The 27,599-nt window shown below is 42.1% G+C and overlaps 1 protein-coding gene across 1 annotated transcript in view; it reads right to left on the reverse strand.

Annotated features, from left to right (window-relative positions):
- Nucleotides 1–27,599, reverse strand: part of PTCHD1 (patched domain containing 1) — a 201,405-nt gene that overhangs the window by 93,146 nt on the left and 80,660 nt on the right. Inside the window, exon 2 of the mRNA XM_030199691.1 lies at nt 22,277–22,937. Coding sequence (XP_030055551.1) covers nt 22,277–22,937 — 661 coding nt within the window. The remainder of the gene's footprint in view (nt 1–22,276; nt 22,938–27,599) is intronic.

Consider the following 27,599-nt stretch of genomic DNA (forward strand, 5'->3'; position numbering starts at 1 on the left):
GTACTCCCTCGCCCTTAATTGTCTTGTCTGTCTGTATTATTTTTAGATTGTAAGCTCTATTGAGCAGGGATTGTCTCTCTATGTCAGGTGTTCAGCGCTGTGTGCGTCTGGTAGCGCTATACAAATGTTAATAATAATAATATATTGTATTTGCTAATGGTGAATGTACCTTGTTCCGTTTCTGTGCAGTGCTCATTAAATAAAGGTGTTAAAAAAAGGTAATTGCTAAATGTTATGCACCCTGTGGTAGTGCGAAATGTTTCCACCTCAGACCAGTGTGAAACATTTTGCATCTCAGGCACAGTGGTTAGAGTACAGGGCTTGACATTCAGATATGCCTGGTTCAGATCCCAGTTCTGCTGTTATCTTGGCCAAGTCACTTAACCTTCCACTGACTCAGGTCCAAATTAAATTGTGAACCTTCTGAGGACAGAGAAATACCTAGTGAAACTCACCTTGAGCTACTAGTGAAAAAGGTGTGATCAAAATCCAAATAAATAAATGTTTTCCTGCCCTGGGCAGTGCTAAATGTTTTGCAAGCACTATCCCCCAAATTCTATATATTGCGCTCAAAATCACACGTGCAAACAATTTGCATGCACAATTTAATTGCGTAATGAGCCAATTAGCACCAATAATTGGTGATAGCAATTATTGGTGCTAATTGGCAACAATTTGGATTTATATATGCATTTTAATAAGCACTGCTCTATAAAAGTACACGTGTAAATTTTTTTAGCATGTAACTGAAAGGGGGCATAGCCATGGGAGGAGCATGGGCAGGTCAGGCACATTCACTAAAGATGTACTCAGTATTATAGAATTTGGGGAATCTATGCTTCATCTATTCATGAGAATTTACACTAGGTTTCAGTTGGTATAAATCCTCTTGCCGGGCACGGATCCTGGTGCTATGCACTACTCTATAAACAGCATCCAACTCAGAGCACCATTTATAGGAATGGCGCTCAACACATATTTTTTTCAGCAACTTAATTTGGGTGCCTTTTACTGAATCTAGTTCTATATGTTTTGTACTGTTGACACAGGTGGCACTAGACATTTTCCCCTGTAGGCACTGAATGGACACCAGAGACACTACATGCTTGCCCTATGGGGGCAGGGCATGATGGTGTGAGCTCTTGTGGGCCATTTTCAGCTACATGGGCACCCTTGGGTACACTTCTGTATTTATATGTTTCACATTGCAACATTTTGAGATATTGCTGTTAATGTGCTACTCTGATGCAGAATGGAACAAGCCTACTCTTGTCAGAGGAAATTGGGCCCACATAGGCCTCTCCCTAGCTTCACATCTGTTTTTCTTATCTGACATGCCCATGCTTACATTGCTTTGTAGGTGAAACTCCATGCCAGAACCAGAGAACTTCAAACCCCCCCCCCCCACCCTAGTAACTGAGGGAGAAACATTCATTTTTCTGTGTACATATTACCCGGGTCTGGTTCATTCACATGCACATGCACATAGTTGATTGGTCCAGACTCCACCCTACTTTGGGCTGGGCAGAGCAAGAATTTAACTGCACTATGCACTGGTATTTTTACTAGGGGAACTTCTTTGGAGCTTTTTTATTTCTTCTTTTTTTCTTTCGATTTTTGCTCTGATTGTCTATCTCTGTGCATAGTCGCAAGTCTCTGAAGTCCAGCCCTTCATGTCCCTTTCCCATGCACATACTGCCATGAATACCATTCATCTTTAACCAGAAGCTGTGTAAGCTGGTTTTTCTGCTGGCATCATATGAAAAGGTATCTATCGTATCCTATTTCTTCTTGTGTGAGTGTGTGATTTTGTAGTCTATGCATATTTTTCATCCGAAAATACAAAAGAACTCACAAGGTACCAACAGGAGTTACTACTGTTCTAGATCACATATATTTTTGATAAGCTTTTCAACGTCTTGGTCTGGGGGTGGACATATGCTAGTTTTACAATACACTTATGCTTTCAAAAGGGGATTGGGATCTGGGCTGGTGAGTCCTCTGCATATCTGAAGCCGTACCCTGGCAGGAAGGCTACATACTCTAATAATGCAATTCTTGTATCTTAATCAGCAGTATGGATGCAGAATGCTGTTCTGATACTTCCTTGTTGATAGTTCAGATGAAACGGTGCCTTTCCTTTTACCTTTGGTGCTTTCTATCTTTTTTTAAAAGTAATTCTGAGGTTAATAAAATAGGTTATCAGAATGAAAGAAGGACTTTGAGTATAATATGAGTCAGCAGATTACAATTAATTATCTGGAATGCTCTCATGTTCAGAAAGTCTCAGGAGACTATCAACATGTCTGCCAACATTTTACTACACTTGGAATTAAGTGCTATTATGCTGTGATCCATAAATGCAATGGATTTTTTTAAAACTAAGTAAAACAAATGCTCAGCAATTGGCCGAGGTGCTACAGACTTATTTCAGTCATTTGCATGCTTCATTTTTGCTAAGTGTGCAAAGTATAGTAGCCTAAGCTAACCTTTGCATCTCTCCCTCCACCCCATCAGACAGTGACAATTTGAAGACAGAGCTCTCATATGCTCCCAGTCCCTGCTGAGTTGCCAGATTTTCTTCTATCCTTAACTGGACAGTCCCAAATTGGAGAACTTCAGGAGGCTGCTTTCTGTTGTTTTCAACTGCTCCCTCCCCTTGACAGTCCTGAAGAACCCTTCTCCCTGACTAACAAGATTTCTTCTTCTATTGGCTTTCTCTGTCTGACAGCCATGATGACCCTCCTCATAACCTGTCTCTACTGATGGACATGGTATTACAGGATCTGTTCTAAATTGGTTTTAGGGAATTTTGGAGCAGCAATCTTATAAGGTTAAAATAGGAAATAGTTTTTCAGAAAAATGGACTAATCCATATGGGGTACCTCAAGGTTCCCCATTATCACCATTACTTTTCAATATTTATCTACATTTGCTTGGCTTTGAATTAGAAAAGAAAGGTTTTTGTACTTATAGCTTTGCAGATGATATAAAGGTTCTAATTCCTATTCATTCAGTTGTATCATCAGTAGAGGAGTGTGGTAGCCGTGTTAGTCCACTCTTAAGGTTATCAATAGAAATCAAACAAAATAAAACATGGAAAAGAAAATAAGATGATACCTTTTTTATTGGACATAACTTAATACATTTCTTGATTAGCTTTCGAAGGTTGCCCTTCTTCGTCAGATCGGAAATAAGCAAATGTGCTAGCTGACAGTGAAAACATTCAAGCATTACTATGACAGTCTGACAGGGTGGGAGGATGGGGGTGGGTAGGAGGTATGCATGGGGACATCAAAGCATATTATTGATATTCTAACAGGATGGGTGTGGATAGGTGAGGGGTGGAGAGAAATACAGCTTTATGGTTTATAATGGGCTAGGAACCCCAGATCCTTGTTAAGTCCTTTCTGTTGGGTGTTAAAATATTCAATCATTCTGACTTCAAAGGTCTTACGTTCTTGTATGGTTTTAAAGTTACCTTTCAGGATTCTCACTGTGAAGTCACTGGTACAGTGTCCTGGTCCTGTAAAATGCTGACCAACAGTTGTATCATCAGAAATTATGGTAATCCAGGAGGTTATTATTTTATTGGAAAATTGAATGACGATTCATTAATTAAAATTGAATACCAATAAAATAAAAGTTTTTACTTATTAACAATGCTTCAAGCAAAGTTGAGACAAGTGTGGTGTTTAAAAACATTGCTTATCAGTTTTCAACGTCTGCTAGAATTTTGGGAGTTTATTTGGATTCCAAATTTACATTACAGACACAGGTCAATATATTACTTCAACAAGCTTTTTTTTTCACCATGCACAAATTTCGTAGAGTACATAAATACTTTGAACAAGATCAATTTTGCTTAATTGTACAACCATTGATACTAAGCTTGTTGGATTACTGTAATGTTATTTATCTTGGCTGTTCCAAGCAGTTGTTAACAAAATCACAGACTATTCACAACACAGCCTTACGATTGTTTTTAAGAAATCCAATAGTATTTCTCCAATATATATGCAGGTTCATTGGCTACCAATATATGCCAGAATCTTATTCAAATTTTTATGTTTGACTTTTAAGGTTGTGTTTGGTCTAGCTCCCTTATATTTTGCTATCTTTTCAACTTCAGTGAGAGACACAAGAGCGTGCAATTTATTTAGTTATCCCTTTTTAAAGGGTAGGAAAAGGCTCAAGTTATCAGAGAATCTTTTAGCTTTCCAAGCAGCAAGACTAGATAAAACTATTTTGAATTTTATGCTTTCTGCTTTAGATTACTGGTATTTTATGCACATGATTAAGATCTACCTGTTTAGGAAATTTGTGTAAATTTTGTAGATTAACGATTATCAGTTGATTATTACTTTGTCATTGATTTTATTGTAAATTTTAAAGGTAATTTTTTTGTCATAATGTAACGTTGTTATTCTCTGGTAATTTCCAGATTTATCTCTTGTAATCTGCATAGAACCGAAAGGTAGAGAGCAGACCATAAAATACTGTGTTGTGTTATGTTATGTTATGATGCTTCCTCCCCAACTTCTTCTCAGACGGCCATGATAAGTCCTTGTTGGTGGAAGGGAAGTGACATTTTAGTTTAATTTATTAATTTTTATTCTGCCTATTTACCCAAGCGAATAAGAAAAGAAAAAATACATACTAGGGCTGCACATTTACCCTCCCTGTTTACTAAGCCGCACTAGTGGCTGCCATGCACTAATGTCGACACAGCTGTTGGCATTGCTGTGCAGCTTAGTAAACAGGGGGATTAATGCATTAATAACACAATTAACGTGTTAAATATTTAACTCACATAAATTTTTTTTGATAATATCTTTTTAAAATCAAAGTAATATTCATAACAAACAAATGTGAGGGAATTATACCCCCTATCACAGCAAAACAATTATCGCAATAAGGGACAATAACCGATCCCTGAGTAACAATATATAAAGCTATGCAATCAAAACAGAGCACAGTTAGCCCACCCCTGACTCAAAATGTTTGATAAAGAATTGAGTTAACACGCAAACATCCAGCATTGCTCTGTCCACATTTCTTCTTACCTCTCTGGTATTCTCCTCTCCTCTGTGGCTCCTTCTCCCTGCTCCTCAAGACCGCTACACTCAAAGCACGCTGCACGTCACCTGAGTCTAAGCTTTTCTTTGAAACAGGATGTTCTGTCGCGAGGTGAAACTTCCTGTTACAGAGAGGCTTTGGCCAGGTGACACAGAGGGGCATAATCGAACGGGGTGCCCAAGTTTTCCTGAGGGCGTCCTCGGGAAGGGGCGGGTAAACCCATATTATCGAAACAAGAAGGGCGTCCATCTTTCATTTCGATAATACGGTCAGGGATGCGCAAATCTTAACATTTAGGTTGACCTTAGAGATGGCCGTTCCCGGTTTTCAGCGATAATGGAAACTGAGGACACCCATCTCAGAAACGACCAAATCAAAGCCATTTGGTTATGGGAGGAGCCAGCATTTGTAGTGCACTGGTCCCCCTGACATGCCAGGACACCAACCGGGCACCCTAGGGGGCACTGCAGTGGACTTCACAAATTGCTCCCAGGTGCATAGCTCCCTTACCTTGGGTGATGAGCCCCCGAACCCCCCCGAAACCCACTCCCCACAACTGTACAACACTACCATAGCCATAAGGGGTGAAGGGGGCACCTACATGTGGGTACAGTGGGTTTGTGGTGGGTTTTGAAGGGCTCACATTTACCACCAGAAGTGTAACAGGTAGGGGGGGGGTGGGCCTGGGTCCGCCTGCCTGAAGTGCACTGCACTCACTAAAACTGCTCCAGGGACCTGCATACTGCTGTCATGGAGCTGGGTATATGAGATTTGAGCCTGGCATAGAGGCTGGCAAAAATATTTTTAAAGTTATTTTTTAGGGTGGGAGGGGGTTAGTGACCACTGGGGGAGTAAGGGGAGGTGATCCCCAATTCCCTCCGGTGGTCATCTGGTCAGTTCAGGCACCTTTTTGAGGCTTGGTCGCAAGAAAAAATGGCCCAGGTATAGTCGGCCAAGTGCTTGACAGGGACACCCTTCTTTTTTCCATTATCAGTTGAGGACGCCCATGTGTTAAGCATGCCCCAGTCCCGCCTTCGCTATGCTTCTGACACACTCCCGGGAACTTTGGTCATCCCTGTGACGGAAAGCAGTTGAGGATGCCCAAAATCGGCTTTCGATTATGCCTATTTGGGTAACCCAGGGAGAAGGACGCCCATCTTGCGATTTGTTTCGAAAGATGGGCACCTTTCTCTTTTGAAAATAAGCCTGACAGTGTGCTTTCACTGCAGTGGCTGTGAGGAGCAGGGAAAAAAAAGCTGCAGTGGAGAGGGGGCTGCCCAAGTGCTAGAGAGGTAAGAACAGGTGCCACTGCCAGCAGAAAAAAAAAGGGGGGGGGGGGTGGAGAGAGAGAGAGAGAGAGAGAGAAAGAGAGAGAGAGAAAGATGTGGACTGTGCAGGTGGGGGCGGCAGCAGGGGGAGAAGAGGCAGAGATGCAGAGGGAGGCGCAGCAGCAGCAGCCATGGTGGGAGAAAGAGGAGAAGAGTGAATGATGTGGGGGAGGAGGGGGTGATGGTGGCAGAAAGAGGAGAAGAGCCATAGATGCGGGGGAGAGGTGGCAGCGGCAGCAGTGGCGATGGGAGAAAGGAAAAGAATGAGAGATGCGGGGGAGGAGGGGGCGACAGCTGGAGAAAGAGGAGCAGGGGGTGGCAGCAGTGACAGCAGGAGAAAGAGAAGAGTGAGAGATGCGGGGAGAAGTGAGGCGATGGTGGGGAAAGAGAAGAGCAAGAGATGCAGGGGCGGCAGCAGCGGTGGAGGGAGAAAGAGAAGAGTGAGAAATATGAGGGAGGTGGGGGGCCATGGCGGGAGAAAGAAGAGAAGAGCGAGCAGGTGAGGGGGTGCTACAGAGAGAGATGCGGTGGTGGTGGGGGGATGCCTGAGTAGTAAGCAAAGGTACCAGGAGATAAAAAGGAAGAGAGAAAGAAAGAAAGATGGGGACCGCGGGGGGGGGGGGGGGGGGGGGACAGATGCTAGAAATATGGGATGGAAGAATCAAAGAAGGGAAATCGTGCCCATAGAACGGAGGGAAGGAAAAAGAGAAGGGAAAAAAACGGTGATCATGGATGGAGGGAAAGGAAATGATGGTGCCAGGGGAGGGAAGGGAAGGGTGTAGAGGGAGATAGGAGGAGAAGGAATCAAAGTTACTGGTTGAATGGGTAAGATTGATACGCTGTTTCTTTTATTGCTTTTTATGACTTCCTTAGTAAGGTGTTTGAAGCCAGTAACTAAAATGTTATTTTAAATAAGCATGCATTTTATTTTTTTACACATTTTTTATGGGAGTGCTACTCCTACAAGTTATTATTAATATGTATTCTGGTTATCATTATTACATTCTGTATTGTCTGTATGTGTCTTTTTGTAGTTTTAGATATTTTATGATTATTATTAGTTTTATTAATAATTTTGATATTTGATTTTTTTATATTGTTTGTATATGTTTTGTTGATAGACCCCTGAGGCAGGCTTTTTTATGCCGAAACACAGCCTGTGTCGGGTCTTTTTCAGAATTATTTATCTCAGTCCTGTTTATCTCAGTTTATCTCAGTCCTGAAGGCCCAGCTGTGCTTTTTTCTTCTACCCCTTTTGCTGTGGAAATAACCTGAATGTCTCATTGCTCTAGGGTGCTCAGTGTGATCTTCAATGAATGCTATTATGTCACCTTCTTGTCCATCAACGATGCTCAATCTAAGAATGCTTTCATGCCCACAGGAGCAGTACCCCTCAAACTAAAAACATCAAATAATAAGGCAAGAGTGGGTTTCCAATCAGTGTGCCAAAATTGAGAAACATGGCCACAAAGCTGGGTCCAAAAATGAGTCATTGGCGGGCAAACCCAAAACATATGGCCCAACAAGTTAGCACCAGTGAGGGAACACTTGGGATAATTGTACGCAGGAAGGAAGGTAGCTTGGAAGGCTATATGTGGGGATAAATAGAGGCATATAAGAAACTTAAATTGGAGTTCCTAATGTGTGGCACACAACGTATAAGTGTTAGCATTGAGCACTCTAGCTTTCACCTGAGCGCACTGAACCGAAAATGACAGTTCCGTGGACCACTTCTGAGCCAAGGAATCATAATTCATATAGCCATTTTAAATCGGAAGAAAAAAACTCTATTTATAAGGGAACACTCCGTCGTTGATACAACCAACATTAGGGAGGTCCCTTAAATCATCATGGGTAAAAATCCTCCTTCTATTATTTCAAAAGTATGGCTCCTGCTCTAATACTTTAACGGACTAGAACCGTCTATGTTTATAAAACGGATCAAATGCACTTATCTTTTCACTCTACAGTCATTTAGACACCCTCCTTGGCCCTGACTTTGGCCCAAGTTTCGAATCCTTCCTCAGGGTCCATGGTGTCTGACTCATAAGATATGTAGAAAAAGCGCAAAACAACACATCAGCTTAATTTCTCAAAAACATGGCTTCAAAAATTATTACTTCACTTCGTGATCCTTACAAAGTGCTCCGTTATCTGTTCGCTTCCACTTCAAACTGCTCAAAAAATGGCCACGATTTATCTATGTCGACGCCAGATGCCTACATTACAAAACCCTCCCTCTGAGATGTCAATCAAAACGATGTCACACTGCGTTCTACAATATCGTGCCAAATTTAAAAGAATTTATTCCATTCTATCTTAGTATTCATACCAAATGGATATAGTGTATGTAGCCGAAAAATCCAGCACTGTTCTTGTCTTAATAAAAGGAGTTTTTTTATCACCTCCTCCTATATGCCATTTAAGTTGTACACAAAACATCTTAGGCTCTCAAAAGAGTGTCCTTCTTTATTACAATGAGCTGCCAAAGGTGCTGTGGTTTTCTTGATGTTGATATTACTTTTATGCTCAACCAACCTGGTGGACAATCTTCGAGACGTCTGACCTATGTACAGTTTATTGCAACCACAGATGATGCAATAAACCACCCAATCTGATGAACACGAAGTGCTTTGTTGCAAAGTATATTTTTTCTTCGATTGGGGGTCTATAAATTCGTTGATATTTAACATAATATTACACATACTGCATTCTCCACATCTTCTGTGTCCTGTTTCGCCTTGCCGTTGTATACATGGCGGTTGTTTTAGAGCTGAGGGAGCAAGAATCTCTTTTAAGTTTCGACCTCTGCTATATGCTAGTAAAACCTGATAATACTTTTTTGGGATTGATAATTGGGTGTCTAAACCCAAAAGGTCAACCGAGGTTTCCCTCACTTCTGAGGTTAGAAAGGATCTTGAAAGAGTCACATGAAAAAGATTTATAATGCCCTCTCGTTTCCAACGAAGAAAAGAGGGTGAGGAGCTCCCCACAGGGAATGCCGATAAGGGCAGTAAAGGGGATACAACAAGGTTCAAGTGATAAAATTTACAGAGCCAACGCCAGACTCTCCACAGTGGCATGAAAAAAAAATGCAAAATGTGGTGAGGTATGCGGAACTAGTGAAGGTGCTTGAAGCCAGTAACTAAAATGGGTAGGCAAGAGCAAACTACGGTCTGTGGAAGTGCAAGTGAAAACATGAATGCCTTGAAACCAATCTGTCAAATGATGCATGCAGCTAGCTACGGAGAACAATTTAACAATCAATACTCCAATGCTTCCCTGTGTATACGGTAGATACGTCTAGGCAATGGAGTTAGCTGATCATCTTTAAACAGGCCAAAGATATCCCATGCTTTCACGGAGCCAAATATAGTCTCATTTTGTCATAGTCACCCTTTCAAAAACTGAATGCTGCTACAGTAGATTTCTTTAGTGACTTCACTCCAGATATCAGCTCAAATTTCATCATGTTATGATCACTGTTTCCCAGCTGATCCAACACTATTACCTCTCGTACCATACCCTGTATTCCACTAAGGACTATATCTAAAATAGCTCCCCTTTTGTCGGTTCTCTTGGACCAGTTGTTCCAAGAAGCAGTCATTTATTACATCTAAGAATTTTACCTCCCTAGCACCCCCTGCCTGCTTCCCGCCACTGTGTCCCTCCCTCCAAGCAGTACAGGGGTGCACTGAGCAGTCGTGCAGCTTTCGGCTGTGCCGGTCCCCTGCCCCAGTAGAGAAAGTTGACCTCCGAGAGGGCAGGGGACCAGCAGAGTCGACAGCCACGTGACTGCTCAGTGCACCCCCTTCTTACCTGCACCCGCCCCACTCTTGTTTGTCACTGCAAGGCCCTTTGACTTGAACAGGCAATAATGCAGTTTGTCCTCTGAGCTGGGTGAAAACCAGTCTGTGCATCATCCAACACACCAAACCCACTGAACTCTATAAAAACAGTTCATTCTATCACGTTACCTAGAAATTGAACATTAGAAATGGGTCTATAATTAGTATAGGCAAGTGGGTCCAAGCCCTTCCCTTTTAATAACAAATCAACCTCAGTACAAAACCTACTAGATCAGTTTGAATGTAATAGCAGAAAATGCATTAATGCACCTAGAGGGCATTGATTCAGCTCACAAAAAGCAGGATTAATCCTATTAACAACTTTCAACACTTTCAAGCTCTCTCGCCTATTCTTCACCCTGCCATTTCACCAACCCCTTCTCAATTCTCTCATTTTGGACCTACTTTAAATATCTATTGCTCTCTTTTGAAAAAAAAAACAAATTTTCACAATTCCTGAAGTATTTTATCACTCACCTTTCCTTTCCTCAATGATTGATTAAAAGTGCTAAATAATTCCTTAGAAGAGTTTGAAGCTACAGATATTGAACTGTGCTTAAAGTTAGGTGCTGTTTATACAATAGTGCTTACACCTGGGAATCACGGCTAACTTTAGGCATGGCCATTTACACCAACTGAAATGTGATGCAAATCTACACACCTAAATTAAGTGCATATCCCCTCATTCTATAACAACATGCATAAATGTTCGGAACACCCCTTTTCTGCTTATGACCCTTCCATTTTCATGCCCCCTTTTTGAACTCGTGCCTAACGTTTAGGCGCGGATCCTGAGCTTAAATTTATGCATGTATATTTCAATTAAATCTAATTAGTGCCAATAATTGGTTGTTAACAAGCCAATTATTGGTGATAATTAGATTAGTATTCAGTTAAACTGAATTGGGCAGTATCATTTGTGCCAACATGGATGAGCAGCATTGGATAATAGTCATTAGGCTTGAGGAGTCTTGACAAACTCTCTGTAACATCTTGGCAGCCAGCACACCTCCTGGGACATAATCTTTTGTTTGCAAATGGATGCCTCTTTACCCCTCAGAAGTGAATTGCCAACTATCACTACCTTTCGCCTCTTAGTGGTCACTGATCCAGTAACTTTGGAAATATCAAGCACCAATGCCTTCTCTCTCTGGAATGCTCTCACCTCCTCCACTTCCAGGACTGCAAAAGCTGAAGCAGGATTTGAACCTTGGTTTCTTGGCTCTGACTCCACTACACTACCCATTAGGCTACTCATCAGACCCTCTATGAAATCATAGAACACAGTAGGGAATGACTCAGTTTGCTATGGTGATTATGCATAAAGAGAAATTGCTTGCTATGAAATCTCCCATAAATTAATAAAATGGCTGTATTTAGAAACTAGATACTGTATATCATGGGGCATGGATATTACAGCTGTAAAATCTTATAGTTCAGTGATTATAATTATGTTTTTGAGCCCATGAGAAATGTAAAGTACTGCACTTCTACCACCAATGTGTTAAAGTTCTGAGAAGCTGTCTCTAGCAGCAGGTGACTCACTACATCCAGCTGACATTTCCTGTTTGAAACACTAGCAGAATGCAGGAGCTCAGGTATCCTGAAAACCTGACCTGTTTACAATATTCAAGGCCTGAATTCTTTCATCCCTTTGTCAAACCCCTCTTTCTCTATAGACTTTTTGATTTTATTTTGAGAAGTACCGTGCCTTCTTTATGGTGCGTGGTCATCTGATATGGCAGTGATGGTGAACCTTTCAGAGACCGAGTGCCCAAACAGCAACCCAAAATCTAATTATTTATCGCAAAGTGCCAACAGGGCAATTTAACCTCCCTCCCAGTTCCAGGGTCCCCCCCTCCCTCCCTCCCAGTTCCAGGGTCCCCCTCCCTCCGAGTTCCAGGCCCCCTCCCTCCAAATTTTAAAAGTCATCTATCTTACCTCGTCAGGGTTAGGGCGGCAGCAGCGGTAAAAAGCTTTCAGGCTCGGCTCGGTGCTTAGTTCAGTTTTCCCTTCTCTCTCAGCTCTGGTCCCATCCTCATTTCCTGTTTCTGCAAGGGCGGGACCAGAGCTGAGAGAGAGAGAGAAGGGAAAACTGAACTAAGCACCGAGCTGAGCCTGCATGCTGCCGCTCTAACCCCAACAAGGTAAAATAGATGACTTTTAAAATTCGGAGGGAGGGGGCCTGGAACTCAAAGGGAGGAGGGAACGAACTTCCGGTGGGTGAACGAATTTCCAGTGGGTCTCTCCTCCGCTCCGACACAACTTTGAACTGCTAGCGCGATCGCACCAGCAGTTCATAGCAGCAGTACGACTCTGGCTGAGGCGACGGCGTGTGTGCCAACAGAGAAGGGTCTGCGTGCCCTCTCTGGCACACGTGCCATAGGTTTGCCATCACTGTGATATGGTATTCTGTGCAGCCTCCTCAGCTTTATGGAACATTTTCAACAATTCTGTTTTCTGCTCATTTTATGTAAGCAGTACACTGTTCTTACACTATAAATAACTTGCTGTAGATTGGCATGCATAGCCCCATCACATAAAAATGTGTTAGGAACACAAAGTTATAGAATTTAAATGATATTCACTTGTTAGTTTCCTTCATTAGATTGAAAAGGGGAAAACTGTAACCTTGCTCCTTCTAACATGGCTACATAATTTGTTTCTTACTCTATTTATTTTTCAATGTTTAATATACAAATATCACCAAAATGTTCAAAGTGTATTACAATAAAGAAAAACAGATAGAAAATATATAAAAATATCTAATCTCATTCTAAGAATCCGTGACCCTTCTACTAAAGTGCGGTCAGCAGTTACCATGTGAATTAGTGTGTGCTGTTTAGTTTTTGTTTGGAGCTTTTTCTATAAAGAAAAGTAGGCACCTTCATAGACTACTAGCATAACAACATACACCATATAGCTGGTGTAAATGCTTGCACCTAGACCTTGAAAGTATGTGCATAGATTATACTATTCTGCAATCTATAGAGGCAATTCTATTACACAGCATCTCCATTTAGGCAGCCCAATGCAGTGTGGGGAGCATTTGTTCTGTAGTGGCATCTGCGCACCTGATTTCATTATTTCATTATTTGTTACATTTGTACCCCACATTTTCCCACCCACTTGCAGGCCCAATGTGGCCCACACAGTACCGTCAAGTCAATCGCCAGGTCGGTTGATAACAAATGCATAGGTGTATAGTGCTTGAATGAGGTAGTTATAGAGGGTCAAAGGTAATGAAGATTGTATATTGTCCGGTACGATCATTGGTCATACTGTGTTGCTGGGTGAAGGGTTTACGTTGGATCATTGGGGTAGGTCTTTTTGAAGAGGGTGGTTTTTAGTGATTTCCTGAAGTTTAGGTGGTCATGGATTGTTTTTACAGCTTTAGGGAGCCCGTTCCATAGTTGTGTGCTTATGTAGGAGAAGCCAGATGTGTAAGTTGTTGTGTATTTAAGTCCTTTGCAGTTTGGGTATAGAATATTATAGAATATTAGTCTAAACCTGCATTGGTGTGGGCATGACTATTTATGCCAGGTCTATGGCGTAAATGGGAAAGGGAAAGGGGATGGGATTTGATATACCACCTTTCTGTGGTTACAATCACAGCGGTTTGCATATTATATACAGGTACTTATTTTCTGCTTGAGGCAATGGAGGGTTAAATGACTTGCCCAGAGTCACAAGGAGCTGCAGTGGAAATCAAACCCAGTTCCTCTGGTTCTCAGGCCACTGTACCAACCATTAGGCTACTCCTCCACTGCAAATGGGCACGCTTAAGAATGCATTGCAATGCTAGTAACTTGTAATAGTCTATAAGTTGCATATGTTATTTGGAGTCATGCCCATGTCCCTCCTATGCTTCACCCTCATATATGCCCCTTGCAGTTATGTGCTGTAGCATTTATGCACTATCTTATAGTACAGCACATAGTGCGGTTAGACATGCAAGACATGCATAACAACATGCACCCAATTATAGAATTGCATTTCACATGTGTAAATGGGTACTCCACCCATGCTCCACTCAACTCTGACTATGTGAATGCCCACCTGCAAAGTACACGCCACTGAATATTGCCATGTACTTACAGAATGTCACATAACCCGAAATTGCTCATTTGCATTCAGATGTGTTCACATACATGCATAAATGACTAGAATTCCAGTATTTATGTGTGTACTTGCCACCTAAATCTAGTTGGCTTCTTATAGGATTAACCCCTTAGTACAATACTTGGAGGGGCATAATCGAACGTCACCGGCAAAATAGTTTGCCGGCGATCTATTTTGGCTTGCGCAAAACAGCTGGCCGGAACCGTATTATCAAAAAAGATGGCCGGCCATCTTTTTTCCCGATAATACGGTTTAGCCCGGCGAAATGCCAGAGTTCGCCGGGTTTCAGATCGCCGGTTTTGTTTTTCAGCGATAATGGAAAAAAATGCCGGCCATCTCAAACCCGGCGAAATCCAAGGCATTTGGTCATGGGAGGAGCCAGCATTTGTAGTGCAGTGGTCCCCCTGACATGCCAGGACACCAACCGGGCACCCTAGGGGGCACTTCTAAAAACATTTACAAAATACAAAAAAAGCTCCCAGGTGCATAGCTCCCTTACTTTGTGTGCTGAGCCCCCCAAATCCCCCCCAAACCCACTCCCCACAACTCTACACCATTACCATAGCCCTTATGGGTGAAGGGGGGCACCTACATGTGGGTACAGTGGGTTTTAGGGGGGGGGTTTGGAGGGCTCAACACTTAGCACCACAAGTGTAACAGGTAGGGGGTGGATGGACGTGGGTCTGCCTGCCTGAAGTGCACTGCACCCATTAAAAACTGCTCCAGGGACTTGCATACTGCTGTCAGGGAACTGGGTATGACATTTGAGGCTGGCATACAGGCTGGTAAAAAAAGGTTTTGATTTGTATTTTTTTTATTTTGGAAGGGGGTTGGTGACCACTGGGGGAGTAAGGGGAGGTCATCCCCATTCCCTCTGGTGGTCATCTGGTCAGTTGGGGCACCTTTTTGAGGCTTGGTCATGAAAATAAAAGGACTAAGTAAACCCGGCGAAATACTGCTTAATTCTGCTTTTTTTCCCATTATCCGAGAAAGCCGGCCATCTGGTAGCCACGCCCATGCCTGCCCATGTCCCGCCTTCGCTATGCCGCCGACATGCCCCCTTGAACTTTCGCCGGCTTGGCGACGGGAAAGCGGCGATGCTGTAAAAATGCCGCTTTCGATTATACTGATTTTGCCGCTTTTGAGAGATCGCCGGCCATCTCCCGATTTATGTTGGGAAATGGCCGGCGATCACTTTCAAAAATAAGCCTGATAGGCATTTACTTTTCTTTAAAGAATACTAGCCTTGGGTATATGTGCACCTAGAAATTAGGGACTGAATTCTGTAAATGGCACCTAAAACAATTGGTGCTGAAAAAAATAGTGCTAAGCACTATTCTATAAATGGCACTTAAAGTCGGGAACTGCGACTATATTTAGGCGTGACCATTTACACCAGTGAAATCTTAATGTAAATCCCCATGCCTAAATAAGGTGTGGATTAGAGAATGACACGGGGACAAAGTTTGTCCCCGTCCCTGCGGGTTCTGTCTCTGTCCCCACCCCATCTCCACAGGTTTATTCATTTATTTATTTATTGCATTTGTATCCCACATTCCCCCACCTATTTGCAGGCTCAATGTGGCTTACATAGATTTGATAACATTTTCATGTCAGGATATCAGATACAATTAGTAATGTGTAGCTATTGTGGAAGGGAAGAAAGAAGAGGAAGAGAGTGATTAGGGTAGATATAGAAGGTGGGCGCTCTTAATTGAGTGGGTTGGTGAGTTGCCTTAGTGAGGTTATAGGTTCTCATTATAGGCCTTACCGTACTGAGGCTATAGGTTCTCATTGTAGGCCTTGTTGAAGAAGAATGTCTTCAGAGATCTTCGAAAGATAGTTGTTTCCTTGATTGCTTTCAAGTCTGTAGGTAACGCATTCCATAACTTCGTGCTCATGTATGAGAAGGTAGTGGCATGCATTAGTTTGTATTTGAGTCCTTTGCAGCTGGGATAGTGCAGGTTGAGGAATTTGCAGGATGATATTGTGGCGTTTCTGGGAGGGAGGTCCATGAAGTTTAGCATGTAGATTGGGGAATCTGCGTGGATGATTTTGTGTACAATCGTGCAGATCTTGAATGCAATGCGTTCCTTAAGTGGGAGCCAGTGAAGTTTCTCTTTTAGGGGTTTTGCACTTTCGTATTTAGTTTTTTCAAATATGAGTCTGGCGGCTGTATTCTGGGCAGTTTGGAGTTTTTTGATTGTCTGTTCTTTGCACCCCAGCGTACAGTGCATTGCAGTAATTCAGGTGACTTATTACCATTGATTGTACCAGGGTACGGAAGATGTGTCTTGGGAAGAAAGGTTTTACTCTTTTGAGTTTCCACATGGTGTAGAACATCTTTTTCGTCGTGTTTTTCACGTGGGTGTCAAGAGTGAGGTTTTGGTCAATGGTGACTCCAAGAATGTTCAAGTTTTGTGAGACAGGAAGAGAACAGTATGGTGTGCTTATGGTGGAGAAGTTTTTTGTGTTATGTTGTGAGGTGAGTACAAGACATTGTGTTTTTTCAGCATTAAGTTTTAGTTGAAATGCATCTGCCCAAGTGTGCATTATTTGGAGGCTTTGGTTGATCTCGTTGGTGATTTCAATTAGATCATGTTTGAATGGGATGTAAATTGTGACGTCATCTGCATAAATGTAGGGGTTGAGGTTTGATTGGCTAGTAGTTTGGCTAGAGGTATCATCATTAGGTTGAATAATGTTGGTGATAGAGGGGATCCCTGGGGGACTCCACACTCAGGTATCCATGGGGGTGATCTGTCCGCGTTCGTTGTTACTTGGTATGATCTTGTGGTCAGGAACCCTTTGAACCACTTGTGCCTCCTACTCCGAAGTATTCTAGTATATGTATTAGTATATCATGATTAACCATGTCAAAGGCGCTGGACATGTCGAATTGCAGGAGGAGGATGTTGTTGCCGGTTGCAATTGCTTGTTTGAATGAGTACATTGCGGACACTAGTACAGTCTCAGTGCTGTGATTCAACCGAAATCCTGATTGAGACTCGTGTAGAATTGAGTGTTTATTTAGGTATTCAGTAAGTTTCGTCATGAGTGGAATAGATGCTACTGGTTGGTAGTTGGTTAGGTCCATTGTGCTTTTTTTAGCATCTTTCGGTAGTGTAGAGAGTAGGATGTTTCCTTTATTTGTGGGAAAGAGTCCATTTTGAAGCCTGTAATTTATGTGGTTCGTGAGGTCTGTTTTGAATTGTTTGGGTGCAGATCTTATTAGACTGTTAGGGCAGGTTCTGCCTCCATCCCTGCCTTGTCCCCACAGGCCCTGTCTCCGTCCCTGCCCTGTCCCCGCAGGTTCTGTCCCCATTCTCACTCCATCCCAGTGGACACTGTCCTCAACTGCAGAAGCATCAAACACATGATTTTATATTTAAAGTTTTTATTAAAGAATAAAAAGGAACACTATGCTGTGCAACTGTTGTGTATACATTGCAAATAGAAAACAATAATAAAAACGTCCTTCCAACCACCGTCTACCCTTCCAACCCCAACAATAGCTGATTTCTACTACACCAAGGAATCCTAATTTATACTGTTAAAATGTCCAGGAATATAAAATACAACCTGTTGTGTATGCCCTAGAGGGGAAAATATGCCCTTTGAAGCATTGTCATGGTTTTTTAATCTATGGTTGAATAAGAAGTCATCAACAATCTCTGGATTCATTCTAGCTCTCCTGTCTTCCACAGTCCTTCCTGCAATAGAAGATGTCTTCTTAGAAGATGTGCTGGTAGGAGGATGTACAGGATCCCTCGTGCAAATTTTGCTAGTTGTGGCCAGCATGTTTGCTTGTTTTTCCAAAAAATCAGAATATTGTTGTAGGCATCACTCAAGCATAAATAACAGTCCAGTTCATTAACAGGTTTCAAAGCAGAAAATGACACGGGGAAAAAGTTTGTCCCTGTCCCCGTGGGCTCTGAACCTGTCCGCATCCCCGTGGTTACTGTGGCTCCCCGTCCCCATGTCATTCTCTAGTGTGGATCCCCTTTATTCTATAACAGTGCACCTAAATTAAAGGAATGGCCCTGATCCGCCCATGGCCGCACCCCTGTTTTGGACCCGAGCATAAAATTCCATGCCTAAATTTATGTGCACCAATAATTGCTTGTTAAGATCTCAATTTTCAGAGCTAATTCGCTCATTATCTAATTAAATTGCACCGCGCAAATTGGGTGGATGCCCAAATTTATACGTGTAACTTTTAGTGCTTTAAATAGAATTTGGGTGTAGGTGCAAGCAGTTACACCAGCAACAGAGGGATGCCTGAGTCTAAATGCTAGAGATACACATGTAACATACAGTGTTCTATAAGGTATGCCTGTGAGCCTAGTTCATGCTCTGCCTAGACTTTGCCTCTGCATACACCCACCGTGCAAATACATACCAAGCAAAATATGTGCATATTTACAGAATAGCACTAAAGTGGAATATTGACATGTACACATGTATATGCTAATATTCTAAACATTTACACACATAACACACGTGCAAATGCTTATGACTATGTTATAGAATAGCCTCCTATGTACATAAGTACATAAGTATTGCCATACTGGGACAGACTGAAGGTCCATCAATCCCAGCATCCTGTCAGTGGCCAATCCAGGTTACAAGTACTTGGTGAGATCCTAAAACAGTACAATACATTTTATGCTGCTTATCCTAGAAATAAGCAGTTGATTTTCCCCAAGTCCATTTTCTTTTAGGAAGCTATCCAAACCTTTTATAAATCCCAATAAGCTAATTGCTTTTACTACATTGTCTGACAAGGAATTCCAGTGAATTACATGTTGAGTGAAGAAATATTCTCTCTGATTCGTTTTAAATTTACTACTTTGTAGCTTCATTGTGTGCCCCCTAATCCTAATATTTTTGGAAAGAGTAAACAAGCAATTCACGTCTACCCGTTTCAATCCATTCATTATTTTATAGACCTCTATCATATCTCCCCTCAGCCGCCTTTTCTCCAAGCTGAAGAGCCCTAGCCGCATTAGCCTTTCCTCATAGGGAAGTTGTCCCATCCCCTTTATCATTTTTGTCACCCTTCTATGTAACTTTTCTAATTCCACTATATCTTTTTTGAGATGCGGTGACCAGAATTACACACAATATTTGAGGTGCGGTCGCACCATGTAGCGATACAAAGGCATTATAACAGCCTCATTTTTGTTTTCCATTCTTTTCCTAATAATACCTGACATTCTATTTGCTTTCTTAGCTGCCACTGCACACTAAGCAGAAGATTTCAATGTATCATCAATGACGATGACTAGATCCCTTTCCATACTGTGGACTAGGGCAGGAAATGGGTATGGACTGCACCTTCCAGTTAGTGCATAGTACTTTACTATGCACTGTCACCTCTGTGCAATAGAAGGCAACAAATGCATCTGCACTTACCAAGATGAAGGGTTTTCCTTGAAAGTAACTATGTGGGTGGTACTTCCATGAGCTGCGACGAGAGGTCGTGGCAGCCATTTTGGATCAGGGGCAGGAGTGAAGGGGCAGGGATATAGGTATGCACAGGGGGAGGCCTACCTGGAAGGTTGGGGGGTTTCCTGGGGGCTTCTTATCTGTGCATTTGGGGAGGGGGAGGGGCGGGGGAGAGAAGGAGGGAGCATTGTCAGGGGAGTGAGAGGGGGCTTTGGGGAACCTTTAAGAAAAGTCATATGGGTGCCAACCTTATATTCAGTGCTGGCAACTTCATAATCCCAGGCTTCTCACCAGTGCAACCTCCAACACCACCCTTGTCCTGCCCACTTTTTAGTTGAGAAATCTGAGGGGATATTCAGCTGCACTCTCCGGTTAAGTGCTGCTGAATATCCTCACTTGTGTGGCAGAAAGTGATTTAAGTAGGCAGGAGAGGCTCCTGCCTGCTTAAACCCACTTAAATCGCTTTCTAATATTAGCCCATTTGTTCCTGCACATAGGCTAATGGCCTGTAGGAGCTATAAGACCTTCACAGACCTCTAACCTAAACCAGATATGTCATAAACATGTGAGACAAAACCTCACAACTTACAATTGTATTAAATGTCTGAAAAACATTCATGTGAGAAGCCATAATGGCATCAGTCATAGGGCCTGTTTATAATCTGCCAGAAAACATTTGGTGTATATGCCTCAAAGAATACTTTTTGATAATGTACAAGCAGTTGTAAGCAATCAGGTTATAAATCTTGACTGAATTTTCCTCAGCTACTATTTTTTAAATTTACATTCCTACTGTGGAATGTGTGACTTCATGTATGTAATGTCTAGGAAGCCAATGTATTAATCTGAGAGATTCCCATGGGTTAGTGACCTGTTTGTAGTGAAAGTTTGCTAGGTATGTAGCAAATTTTGCCAGCATTTATTTAAGGGGCCTGGTCAAAAATGATAACTTTACAAATTTGGCTTGTGATGCCAATTTGATACATTAGTTTTATTTTCATAACTTTCAAATATTTCCAGTATTTACTCATCTGAATAGTAGAAATTGTCGGGTTGACCTGACATTTTCTATTATTCAGATGAGTATATACCGGAAATACTTTAAGGATATTACCTAAATACTTAAAAACTTTAAATATTTGAAAGTTATTGTGAGTAAATTTATGAAAATAGAACTTTTGGATCTTTTGGTCAGTGACAAGTGATATGCTGTAAGTGTTTTGGAATGAGTGGAGGAGTGGCCTAGTGGTTAGGGTGGTGGACTTTGGTCTTGGGGAATTGAGGAAGTGAGTTTGATTCCCGGCACAGGCAGCGCCTTGTGACTCTGGGCAAGTAACTTAACCCTCCATTGCCACATGGAGCCTGCCATGAGTGGGAAAGTATGGGGTACAAATGTAACAAAATACTGAAGGCTGCACTACTGAGACCATCTTGATCTAAGATGATTTTATGCTGATGAACACCAGTTTTTCATGATATTTTATAAAGGCAACATATGCCTATCTTAAATTGCTTCCTTGAAAACTCCTGTACAAAGTTACACCTGTTTGGAGGCAGGTTTAATCGTGTGCATGTATGTACAAGTAAGAATAGGTTCATATGAGCTGTTTTATAAAGTACATGTATAAGTACCAAATCCTTTCATCCCTCTGCTTATACTCTACCCCTGGAATGCATATGTGCATTTTATGTAAAAGTAACACTGTGGAGGCAATTCTATAACCGAGCGCCACCATTTAGGTACCCTAATATTTCGGGTAGTGAGCTTAAATGTAGGTGTGCACATTTATACCAGGTCTATGGCTGGGGTATATGAGGATGCCTTAATGCCGCATTTACGTGTGTATCTTACAGTATTCTGTAAGTAGCCAATGTAAATGTCAGCCATGCTTATGACATGCCCATACTTCTCCCCTTTGAATGTCTCCTTGCATTTACCTGCTATGCCATTTTAGCTTGTAATAACAGAATAATGGTTAGTTGTGCTACTGCCATTTATGTAAGTGTACACTTACCTGCGTGAATGGCAGTATTCTATCAAATTTAAGCACACAAAAGTCACTTAAATTTAGAGAGTATGTTGCCGTGTGCCTACTTTTTATACTTGTATACTCCTGGCAGTTTTATAAATGCCTACTTGAGCAGGCACATCGCTCTTCTACACACTCATGTCCCTTATAAAATTGCCTCCATTATAAATACTACTAAAGTTAACTACAACATGAGATGAAAGCCTACTGGTTACAGCTATAAATAATCCTATTACAGGCACTGCCTTGTGATGCATAACATGAGTTCTCAATTTGATAAATTAAAAAAAAAAATGCTGCAAATGAACACTGGCACTTACTTAAGGACTATCTGAGTGCCAATTTCCTTCTCTTTGATATTTAAGTAACTCACTGAATAGCGTTAAAAAAACAAGTAAATTAAAAATCGGATTGTTACCTAGCATTATAAAAGGAATTCCCAGGAAGGTGGAGTTGTATTTTCCGCCAGTCAAATTGACAATCCCAGCCGCTGTCAGCGTGGCCAAGCTCACTGTCACCAATCCAAGGATGCCAAGCCAAGGTTTGCTTCGGACACAATCCTGCATGGAACAGCAGAGTACGGCCAGCGTAACCACGAGGATGAGACTCGTGATCAGATATTGTTCAGACACTCTGCTGGTCTTCTGAAAATCCTCCCCTAATGAAGAAGAGGTAAAGGAATACATTTTGACTTCCCTGTTCAATCTCTGGAAATGTTCCACTGTCTCACAGAAGATGGACTCCCATTTCTCTGCTATCAAATCATTCAGAGGGTTGATGGCCTGAAGGTAGTAGGTGATTTGAATGGCTTCTGCAGATTTGACCCGGTCTTTGCTGTGAACAGTGACACCACCAAGTTGGTGACCATTGTATACTTCCCTGCCATCCTTTAATTGTGTAATGGGATATGTGATTATAAAATTGGTTTGATTTAAGGAGCGTGCAGTCTTTAATTCCTCCAGAATGTGAACTACATCATCCACTACACAAGTCTTATCGTTATTCAAAATGCAGATATGGGCAAAAGTGTAATTGAAACCAGGCCTTTGTACTTGGATCCTGGTCACAGCAGAGTGTAACTACAAGGGAAAAAGAAAAAACAAAAACAAATCACAGACATACATGAGACATTTCCTGACTCCTCAATGACACTAGACAAGTCAAAGACACTAGACAAGTCAGTAACATTTCTGTTATCATGGATGACATCACAAACACAGAGCAGCAATGTTAACCCAGTATTTGTTTATTTAAAATGCTTTAATTAATCAAAGACAACCTTAAAAAAAGTGTAGATATTGAGTCCATAACACTTTTCATTATAGTCGATCAGCCCAACATGTTTCGGCTTTTCACCCTTGTTTTGAGTTTTATATTAGGGTTTGTTGGTCCCTACAAGCACAACCATATAAGTGCTGTAGGGAACCGCCTAGGTGTATTGTCTGGTCAATATACACTTTAAAATTTTGCCCCTGAAGCTGGCATTAAGGGACATAATCGAAGAGGACACCCAAGTTTTGCTGAGGACGACCTCGCAAAACGCCCGGTGGAGGGGCGGGGAAACCCATATTACTGAAACAAGATGGATGTCCATCTTTCATTTCGATAATACAGTCAGAGATGCCCAAACCCTGACATTTAGGTCGTCCTTAGAGATAGTTGTCCCTAGACTTGGCCATTTCTGATTTTCGGCGATAATGGAAACTAAGGACGCCCATCTCAGAAACGACCAAATGCAAGCCATTTGGTCGTGGGAGGAGCCAGCATTCATAGTGCACTGGTCCCCCTCACATGCAAGGACACCAACCGGGCACCCTAGGGGGCACTGCAGTGGACTTCACAAATTGGTCCCAGAAACATAGCTCCCTTACCTTGTGTGCTGAGCCCCCCAAAACCCACTACCCACCACTGCACACCACTACCATAGCCCTTATGGGTGTAGGGGGGCACCCAGATGTGGGTACAGTGGGTTTCTGGTGGGTTTTGGAGGGCTCACATTTACTACCACAAGTGTAACAGGTAGGGGGATGGGCTGGGTCCACCTGCCTGAAGTGCACTGCACCTACTAAAACTGCTCCAGGGACCTGCATACTGCTGTGATGGACCTGAGTATGACATTTAAGGCTGGCAATCAATATTTTGAAAGATATTTTTGAGGGTGGGAGGGGGTTAGTGACCACTGGGGGAGTAAGGGAAGGTCATCCCCAATTCTCTCTGGTGGTCATCTGGTCAGTTTGGGCACCTTTTTGTGGCTTGGTCGTAAGAAAAACAGGACCAGGTAAAGTCATCCAAATGCTCGTCAGGGACTCCCTTTTTTTCCATTATGGGTCGAGGGCGCCCATGTGTTAGGCATGCCGAAGTCCCATCTTCACTGTGCCTCCGACACGCACCCATGAACTTTGGTCATCCCCGCGACGGAAAGCAGTTGGGGACGCCCAAAATCGGCTTTCGATTATGCCGATTTGGGCGACCCTGTGAGAAGGACGCCCATATTCTGATTTGTGTCGAAAGATGGGCGTCCTTCTCATTCAAAAATAAGCCTGATTGTGTGCCAAAACATGTTGGGCTGATGGACTATTATGAAAAATGTTCTGAACTCAATATCTCCACTTTTTATAAGGTTTTTTTTAATTAACTATAGGATTTTAAATAAACAGCAACTGGCTTAACAGTGCTGGTCTGTGTTTGTGATACCATTGGACTCCAGCAGTTGGACCTCTTATTTATTTGTGCTTTGCATCAAGGAAGACATGACAAAATCATCATCTCCATCTAACCAAGTTTGATCGGTCTGCCATCTGTATGCTACAGCAAAAGGGAGAGTGAGTGGAAGGCTATTGTTTTTAAAGACAGCATGAAATGGCAAATCATAGATTAACATAAGTCAAATGTTCTTAATATTATTAACGTCTCAGCAGTTTTTCATGCATGCATCTAACAATATGCATTTTAATATGTACTCACTGAGACGCTAACAAAATGTTTGTAAGTGAACTATGATGTCTTCTGCTCAAGAGCTTCGCACATAAATTACAGACAGCAAGAAAGAACGACCAACAAAGTATCACCGTAATGATGCGATGTAAAACCCAAGATGTTACCTTCTATGGAAAGACATGTTATCAGTTATGGTGCATCTATGATATGCAAAATGTTTCTTTCTCCGTAGATAAGCATGGCAAATGAAGATACACTTTATGGTTTCATCCGCCGACGTTGCCAGGTGTCGGGAGCCCTCCTCCAGCTGATAAGTGTCTCTCTTTTTTTTTTTTAACTAGTGTGACTGCTCAGGGATTCTCGCCTCAGGGGAGACTGCCTATCAGCGCTCAGTATACTTTTTCTGCTGAAACAGTTTGCAGCCCTCTTCTCTCCCTTTTCTTCAGTCAACTGCACAGCATTTTCATCATGGACCATTATGCCTTTTTCTTTCACTTTTGTTTTACTCACAGTTCTTCATGCTACAGTTGCAAAACAAAAGACAAGTTCTTCAGTGTCAACCCTTTTGGGCCCATCTATGGCTCTCCATGGGGCAGCATAAACCTCCTTACTGCCTGCTGAGTCCTCAGGAGCAGAGTCTATCTTGGGACAAGCACTGCAGGACACAGCTCAGTTCCCTTCTTAATGGGACCGTGGCTCAACTCTGCCTCCACCCATTCTGGCAGCGAGTCAAAAACAGCTTCCGCTACCCCACATGAAGAAAAAAGAGAAGCACATACACACTTCTCACAGAGACTTGGCTTCCTCAACCATTTCTCAACAAAAATCTGAGACCAACAATAACATGATAAGCAAAAGGCTCCTTCTTTGTCTCCTCAGATAGAGGTAAGAAAGCATGCCAGTGCTCCTACTTCTTCATCTCACTCAAGCATATCTCCACAATGTGCAGAACTGGAAGAGACTCAATCAGGTCTGCCTCTGGTTTCTCCTCATCCTACTTCCCAGGAGGCAGGACCCCAGCCATACCAGTCAACATGGTTCATGCTCCTCTCTCATTTTGTGGAAGACACAGCAGCCCTACTTCAAGAGCAAGAAATTTTATCCACAGTTCCTATCTCCTTACTCATTTAGGATTGCTACCAGACTACCTCAGCTGTCCCTCTCCCAGAATCATGTAGGGGCACCTGTTCATCCCATTTCTCTCCATCCACTTTTGAGCAACCTATTTCTCCCTTGAACCCACCATGCTTGATGTTTGGGATCCAGTCCCTTTGGCAGCTTCATCTATCTCCTCTCCATCTCCTCAACCACAGAAAACGTCCATGGTCCTGCTAGATCAATTTGGTGAATACTCTTATCCCAAATTTATACTGAAGCTTTCAAAAGCTTTACAGCTTTCTTCCTCTCACGTTCCAAGTAATAAAAATGACTTTCAGTCCATTCTCCAATCTTGTGGTGCTCCCAAGGTAGTAATTTCTTTACCAGTTCATCAAGTCTTTCAAGATCTTGAATTGTCAGTTTGGGAAACACCATACTTTGGTCACTCAGTCTCCATGCATTTAGCTCTTAAGTATAAAGTTCTCTACGCACCTGGACATAATAATATTCAGCTTCCTCACCATTCAATGGTCTCTGAGTCAGACTTCAAGAAAGCAAAGTCTTTGAGAATTAAATCTCAGGCTCCTCCAGGAAAGACCAGAGGTTTCTAGATGCCATTTGAAAATGAGTATTCCAAAGCTCCATGTTGGCACTGAGAATGACTTCACATCAGTTTCAAATTTTGCATTACCAGCACTTTATGCTTCAATAACTCATGGCCAATCCTCTTTTCCAGTCTCTCCCTCAGGATGATCAGTTATATCTAGATCTCCAGGAATCAACTTATCATCTCATCAAACCTACTTTTGATTTTTATGATACTGTTTGCAGAGTAGCAGTAGCCCCCATTGCAATCCACAACTTCTTGGCTGAAATATTCAGACCTTAGGGATGATCTACATGACCATCTTGCAGATATCCCTTGCCTGGGTGACAACTTATTTGGGGATAACATCCAAGACACAATTTCTCAATTAAAAGACTGTAGTTTGACAATAAAAGAACTTGGCAACCCCACAGAGTCTCAATCTCAACACCGTCAGAGTCAGCATTCTTCCTACAGAAGGCCATATCACTATCAACATTTTCAATAATTTTATCCAAGGAGGAGATACCAGTCTTACCAGTGTCTTTCTCCACCAAGACAAGTATCAAACCTTATGTTCAATATCAGCGACCATGAGAATGTAAACAGCAGATGACCTTGAGGCATATTTTCAAAGCACTTTGGGAGGCTAAGTTCCATAGGTTTCTATGGAACTTTGGGAGGCTAAGTGCTTTGAAAATGAGCCTGCTTGCCTCCTGCTCTTCACAATTTGAGGCCTTATTTTTGACTATCTTCTGGTGAATGGCATACATTAGTTCTTTTTCAGACATTGGTAAGGTATAACAACAGATCAGTAGGTTCTCAGCATAGTAAACTGGGATATATACTAAATTTTGTGAAAAGTCCTTCCTCCCTGGGACCAAAACCCATAAAGATTCTTCCTCAACATTGCATTATCCTTCAAACATAAATGTTTAACCTTCTTCAAAATTATGCAGTCGAAAAATTTCCCATTCATCTCCATGGTCAGGGTTTCTACTCAGATTTCTTTCTCATTCCCAAAAAATCAAGATGTCTCAGACCCATTCTAGATCTTCGATATCTCAATCTCTTCATAAAGAAAGTAAAGTTCAAAATGATATCTCTGCCAAGCATTCTA

Source organism: Microcaecilia unicolor, chromosome 4 (assembly GCF_901765095.1).
Source record: "Microcaecilia unicolor chromosome 4, aMicUni1.1, whole genome shotgun sequence".
In the NCBI taxonomy this organism is placed as follows: domain Eukaryota; kingdom Metazoa; phylum Chordata; class Amphibia; order Gymnophiona; family Siphonopidae; genus Microcaecilia; species Microcaecilia unicolor.